At 37.0% G+C, this 7,450-nt stretch overlaps 1 protein-coding gene across 1 annotated transcript in view; it reads right to left on the bottom strand.

Annotated features, from left to right (window-relative positions):
- Positions 1-450: 450 nt before the first annotated feature.
- Lrrd1 (leucine rich repeats and death domain containing 1) overlaps positions 451-7,450 on the bottom strand; it is a 33,555-nt gene continuing 26,555 nt past the window's right edge. The window contains exons 4-6 of the mRNA XM_005371774.3: positions 3,738-3,899; positions 1,561-1,678; positions 451-940 (exon numbers count right to left, since the gene is read on the bottom strand). Coding sequence (XP_005371831.1) covers positions 757-940; positions 1,561-1,678; positions 3,738-3,899 — 464 coding nt within the window. The 3' untranslated portion in view covers positions 451-756. The remainder of the gene's footprint in view (positions 941-1,560; positions 1,679-3,737; positions 3,900-7,450) is intronic.

Below are 7,450 nucleotides of genomic sequence, written 5' to 3'. Positions count from 1 at the left end.
CCGGGTGGCAGGAAGCAGCCCGCTGCTCCTATTTCAACACTAACTTAAATGAGTGGAAGTGAAATGTTCAGAAGAGCAGTGAGCTTCAGATATGGTTAGATTCGAGGCTCAAACAATATACTAGGGATAAGTGTTCCTCTGTGCAACACTTGACAGATGACCACATGCTCCCAGATGTATAATCATCTTCCCAGGACATTCAGCTGAAGGAATATCAGCCCTAGCCTTATTTTATGGATAATGACACCCAGTTCCTAAATGAGGGGAAAACAGAGATGGTATGCCATTTTCATTATAAATCAGAAACTTATCTTATTTATAAATTCAATGGAAACCATCAATAACCTATTATTATCTACACATGTTAACCCATAAAATATAGAATGTTAAAATATTTTAATAGAATTATTTTCAAATTCATTGAAACAGAAAAATATACAAAGCCTTGTCTCTAATATTTTGTTATGATGAAACTAGGATGGCAGGCACAGACTTAGAGCACCTCTTAGTAATGAATAAAGAAAGAGTCAGGACATGGTTTCAGCCTTTGGATCTACATGACGGGAGGAGAAAATCAACACCTGGAAGTGTCTTTGACTTGTACACATCAACTGCAGCACATGCACGTTCACACACAAATGAAAACAACTACTAAAAACAAAAAAAGACACAATATACAAATAATTCGTTTGTATCAGGCAAAATGAATTCTGTATATGCCTCATAAATTTTCAGCTTCTACTTCAGATTCACTGGCTAGATTTTGATGGCACTTGTATAAAGATTCAAAGCCGTGATCTTGTCTATTATGTCGTAGGCACCTATCATATTTAGTGCCCGAACAAGTTGGTCTCCTAAGGCAGTAGCTGTGAGTAACAAGCTTTTATCTGCTTTCCACTTGATAAGTGTATGGTAGATCCTCTCATTTAATGGAACAGTGCTGTGAAAATTAAATAATGATTATCTTAATAACAAGCCAAAACAATTATTTAAGCTACTCAAAGATTATCTAAGTTTTCAAATTAATTTTCCACATTAACGTGAGACTAAATTTAACTGAAGACAGTATATATGAACATTTATTTACAATGAGCCTGACACACAGAAGCAAAGATTAGCTCCTTTTTTTCTTATAAAAAAAAAGCCCACATTTCAACTTACATTCAACTATTAAGACAATAATCACTGCGGATTACTTACTATAAACCAATACAATAAAATGCATACTTTACAGCTTGGTCTCACTTGATTGTCATGGCAACTTTCTAAGCTTGGGTATTCATTTTACCATGGAAGAAACTGAAGCAGAGAGAAAGAAAAGAAAAAGCTCAAGTTCAGGAAATCAGTTGGACTGAAAGTCCAACAGCTTCTCCTCACACAGTTCTTCTTCTTCATTACATTGTATGGCTGCCCAGCAACCATCACAAATACATCAGAAGCTAAAGGTCACCGTCTATAGTAGAGTTTATGTTAATGTAAATATTTCAAAACTATGTTGATATGAAGATCATGTAAATGAGGTATAAAAATACATTTGTACCAAATGTCATTTATACTTACCTCTTTACAGGGAGGCTATTTTCTGAGCTTGTGATGTTCAGTTTTTGTTGCAAAAATTCAAAACTTATTTCAGTGACATTGTTGGCAACTATGTTGAATATCTTCTCTAAGATTTTTTCTACATTTGAACACAGAAGAAACATTATTCATTCTGAGAATATTTAGTTTTCTTCTGTGTTTTTATCAAACATATATGTCAAATAAAATTGAAAGTGACAATATAGAGCTGAACTGTCTTCAATTTGTACTCCCCATCCTGTTACTTCTAGAATCTGAAGAGACCCGCAGACCTACTTGAAAAGAATCTTACAAGCAACTTTACAGTGATCTCCAAGTTCCTCCCTTCAGTTCTGGCTTTTTTATATTAACTACCTTAAAAACTAGCATCTATTGTAAACATGGCATATAAATAAATATTTATATTAAAAACTATTATTTAGATAGATGTTAATTTTTTTAAATTTATTAAACGTTAGGCATGGTAGAATACATCTTTAATGCTAGCACTTAAAAAGGCAATCTCTGTGAGTTCAAGGCCAGCCTAGTCTACATAGTGAGTTCTAGGGCAACCAGGACTACATAGAGAGACCCTATCTCAAAAAATTGAGCATGTTTAGGGGATGCATGTGAGTGTAAGTACCCACAGAGGCCAAAGGTATTAGATCCTCTGGGGCTGGAGTTTCAGGCAGTTGTGAGCTACCAACATGGGTGCTGAGAACTGAACTCAGGATTTCTGCAAGAGCAGTGTACATTCTCAATCACTGAGCCATCTTTCAAACCTATTAGTACCTTTTTAAAATAATAAAGCTTCTAGATAGTGTTATCTAGATATGTTTGTTGGCCGAAGCTCCTAAATCACGTGATCTAAAGTCATCTTTGATGATTAGAGTACTATGAAAAATTTCAAGATCTCCCATGCTCTGTATCATTGTATATAAACTATTAATTACTCAGAATATATTTCATACTAATGATAGCTCCCAAGGTCCAAATGAGGAGCAGAAGGAGGGAGAGCATAAGCAAGGAATTCAGGACCGTGAGAGGTGCACCCACCCACTGTGACAGTGGGGCTGATCTATTGGGAGCTCACCAAGGCCAGCTGGTCTGTGACTGAAAAGCATGGGATAAAACCGGACTCTCTGAATATGGCGAGCAATGAGGGCTGATGAGAAGCTAAGGACAATGGCACTGGGTTTTGATCCTACTTCATGTACTGGCTTTGTGGGAGCCTAGGCAGTTTGGATGCTCACCTTCCTAGACCTGGACGGAGGGGGGAGGACCTTGGACCTCCCACAGGGCAGGGAACCCTGACTGCTCTTTGGATTGGAGAGGGAAGGGGAGAGGGGTGGGGAGGGGGAGGGAAATGGGAGGCTGGGAGGAGGCAGAAATTTTTTCAATTAAAAAAAAAAGAAAAGAAAACCGAAGTGCTTAATAAAATGCTCAGAAAGGGACTCTGTGATCCTTGTTAACTTCAGAAAAAAAAAAAAATGGCTCCCATGTTACTTCACTAAGGATCAAAACTGCAGGGCAAAGGCTCCTTGAGCATACAGAAAGGTGGCAAATGTGTATATTTCTCTCCTCCCCCAATCTTGGAGATGTTGTCATTGCCTACTGCACTTTCCCCTTAAAAGTAGAGCAGCAAGAATTTTGTTTCCTTGAGAAGGGTAGAAACAGAACTTTAGCAAATGGAGGTTCAGTTGTGTAACCACTTTCTCTAAGGTACTATCAACAATAGAAATACTACATAGACACTTTTTATTGAACTATTCCCTTTGAGTGTAATCATTAGCATAACCAGCCTACAGTAAGTGGAAGACAGACACTTTTCTTTCAAGTTTCTTCTATCAGACAGGCTAAAATCTTAGGAAAGCAACTATATGGCAGCCATGTGCCAAGTATATAATGTGACTTACAAAATACAGTACTTTTTAACACAACTTTGTCATTAGTTTATACTGGTATATGCCGTTGGTTATGTAGATATGGTACATGATAGAATGATTGGGGAGAAGATATTCCAATTCCCCCCAATATTGAATAATCTGAGTTATCAACACAAACAGATAGAGGAAAAAAGGAAGATGATAAACATCTTAATGCTACTGCCAGCTCAAAGTCTCCTTTACTATACAGATACCAGAAAATTTCTTGCAGATTGCTCCTCACTCATCACCCACCGTCTGTTTCATCTGCTCTTTGGAGATAGCATGCAATAGTATGCAGCTGCTTTCCTTTACAAATTTCCATTGGAGGTCTCCACAAAGGATTGTCATCAAAATTTATCTCTTTCAGTGAAAAAAGACTGTAGATAGCACTAGGCAGGGCTGTCAGGTTGTTTCCTAATGAGGAAAAAAACTTGTAAGGAATTTCATCTTTCTGTAAAGTTAAACTACAGAAACAGAAACTACGCGTGCAGAAGTCTACTGTACTGGTAAAGTGTCCAAGGACTTTCCCAGTGATGACAATTCCAAAGTTCTTACTAATGTTCATGCTGGAAGGGAAAAAAGGGTGTATTAAAAACCAATGTAGTTCCTTTGTCTCCTAAGGATGGCAAAATGAAGCCAGAGGCTATCTTCTTACAATATAGCAAATGACTTTTCAGGGTAGGTATTATCATTTTTAATATAAACTTTTTTTTAAAAAAAGTTAGTTTTATACAAGTATATATGGCATGGTGAGCATTTCCTCCATGCCCCCGGCCCTTCCTTTTCTTACCCCTCCCTCTCCTCTGTCCTGTTTGTTCTCTACACTGTCACTTCTTCCATACATGGATGGTCTTTTTGTATCTATGTAGGAACACACGTGAGAGGAAACACTATCGGCATGACGCTGTCTGAATTCATTTAATAAGATCCCTATTGGGTTCATTTTCTTGCAAACGACATGACTTTATTCTTTAAGACTAAAACCCCCTTTATTTTGAGTATATATCGTATTTTCTTTATCATTGCTTGAAGAGAAGACGCTTAAAAGAAATCCCACACTAGCTCAGAAGTGAGAAATAGATGGTTATTCATTTAGAAGTAAATTCACAAATCAGAATCCTCTGCTGAAATGGAGATCAGAAACCAAAATCCACAATCGGAACAGAGAGGGAGACCGGACAAGAGGACAGACTCATGCTTTGCATCAGCGTCTACAGCATAGAGGCCACCCCCAGTGGGCGGGTAACCACTGGCTGTAAGACTTCCTACAGCAATTGCTCTGGTTTTTGACACCTAAGTTGGTTTCATAAACTTGCTCATGTGAACACTGCTCAGTGAACACTGATATACAGGTGTGTCTGTGATGTATTGACTTGGAGTGATTGTGTAAAAATGGGTGTGGTATTTAGGTCATATCAGGGTTTAGTTTGCTGAGAAACCTTGACACTGACCTCCGTGGTTTCCTTTTTTTCCAAATCCTTGCCAGAATTTGTTGTTGCTTGTTTTCTTAATGAATGCCATACTGGCTTGAATAATTTTAGATTCACAGAAACACTGGAGTGTGTAGTGCTTTGGTGTTGGCTAATTCTATCTCACACTAGAGTGCTGCCATTCTACTTTTTATGTATGTTATGCTTCTGTTAGTTAAAATGCAGATGAAGGCCTGTTCCTCTTACTGAAGGGTGGTATCAAGAAACCAAACCTAAAGCAGCTTGTGCACAGGAAGGCACCTGTCTCATGCTCCTGAGACCCTGGTTTCCATCTTCACAAAAAAAGACAAAGCAGATGGGGTGGGATGAGTATCTAGTGATATTCATTCGGGGGGGGGGGAGAAGGGAGGAATAAAGTACATTATAAGAACTAGGATGAGTCATATAAAAATACACATGTGTAGCATCTAAAGGCCACAATGCACAATACTCAGACCCTGACTTTTCTCACTTGCCACTTGAGAGTCATCAAAGTTCTTATTAATAGCTTGGCTCCTTTTATTAACAAGTATTTCATTAGGTAGATATCAGTCATTTATTCATTCATTAGATAAAGAAGACACTTGAGTTTCCAGTTTGAGGGAGTGATTAAGAATAAAGTCATTCCATACATTGCACTTATTTATTTTTAAGCTGAATCTAAGGTTTAACTTTAAAATATAGTTGAAGTTTGATTAATGGATCATAAGTGAGTGTGAACCTAACTTTATAAGAAATAACCAGTATTTCAAAATGCTTATTCCATTTTTTCATTCCTGCCGAACGTGTATCCGAGCTGCGGTTCCCCCACGTTTCAACCACTCCTAGTTACCAGACTAGTTCTCCTGCTAGTGTTAGAGAGCGAACGTCCAAACTCCCTTTCTCTAACGCTAGTGCTCCCCAGTATTGTTTATGTGTGCATTCTTTATAAAGGATCCACTCACCATCTAGTTAGATTTTGGTTGAGTTGACATTTTTTATTAGTGTTGGATTAACTCAGGGGCTTCCCTATATTAAGCAAGTACTGTACCACCACACTGTGTTCTAGTTCTAAGCTCTTGACTTTTTAAGAGGCAGAATGTTGTATACATAATAAATAAATAAATAAATAAATAGAATAAAATTCTCTCTCTCTTTCTCTCTGTGTGTGTGTGTGATGCACGTGTGTCTGTACATGTGCATGTTGACCACAGTTACTTTCTACATATACAGCAATTGTTTTTATAAACTACGTGGTTTTTCTATTCCTTTTTAAAAATTCTCTTCATAAGGCCTGAGTTTCACATTTTGCTGAAATCTAATGTTAATTATTTAGATTTACTTCTATTTTCAAAGCCTTACATTCTCCAGCCAAGCACCATATTCCTAACTCTCAATTACAACATTAATATGGCAGCTGAGAAAATTTTGTCTATGTTTTCTATTTATCTACAAGTTTTTGTACTTTTAGTTTTATAGCTAGATCTCTGATTCATTTTGAGGCTTTTTCTAAAAGGATGCATGGTACAGATGAAAGTTTTGTTGAAATTGTTTTTGGTTTTCCTTTGTATTTTGGGGCATCTAAAATATATCGTTTATTGATAATATAATTTTCTATTGAATTACTTATGGGTTTGGTTTTTATTTTAATTTTTTTTTGCTTTCTAAATTTTTTTAAAACTTTTCCCAAGTCAAACTGTATCAGCTTTATTAAAGACACTTCCCATAAACAATCGCAGTATTTCATGTAGGATGTGGGCAGACAGTCACTAATAGTACACAAGAACTTCCAAATTCCCTTCTTGTATCAACTACCAAAATCAGACAACCACTGCAAAACCAGATGAGTCTCCATTTGAAGCTCCGAAAAGGAAAAGAACATAGAGTGAGAGTTCACACTGAGAATGTTGTTTAACAGCTGTTTGCAGGCCAACCCTGACTTTCAGAATTATCAATCTAAAGATCTACAGTCTTTTATAAAAGGAGCCGCTGCTCTTTTGAAGACACTCAGTTATGTCACTGCAAAGTCCAGATTGTCCAATAGACCAGGCAAATCAGTTTTGGGGGTCAGGTTCCGACAGGACTCAGGTTTTATGGTACAGGGGGAGGAGGATATAAAAATGAATTTAGAGTTTTCCAACACAACATAGTAAAAATGGCAATCCTACCAAAAGCAATCTACAGATTCATTGCAATCCCCATCAAAATCTCAACACAGACCTTGAAAGAACAATAATCAACTTCATATGGAAAAACAAAAAAACCCAGAATAGCCAAAAACAATCCTATACAATAAAGGAACTTCCAGAGGCATTACCATCCCTGACATCAAGCTCTATTAATAAAGCCATGGTAATGAAAACAGCTTGGTGTTAACATAAAAATAGACAAATTGACCAATGGAATCGAATCAAAGATCTGGATATTAATCCACACAGCTATGAACACCTGATTTTTGACAAAGAAACTAAAATTATACAATAGGGAAATAAAAGCACATTCAACAAATGGTGCTGG

This window comes from Microtus ochrogaster, unplaced genomic scaffold (assembly GCF_000317375.1).
Source record: "Microtus ochrogaster isolate Prairie Vole_2 unplaced genomic scaffold, MicOch1.0 UNK126, whole genome shotgun sequence".
NCBI classification, from domain to species: domain Eukaryota; kingdom Metazoa; phylum Chordata; class Mammalia; order Rodentia; family Cricetidae; genus Microtus; species Microtus ochrogaster.
This window is presented reverse-complemented; position numbering and strand designations above follow the sequence as displayed.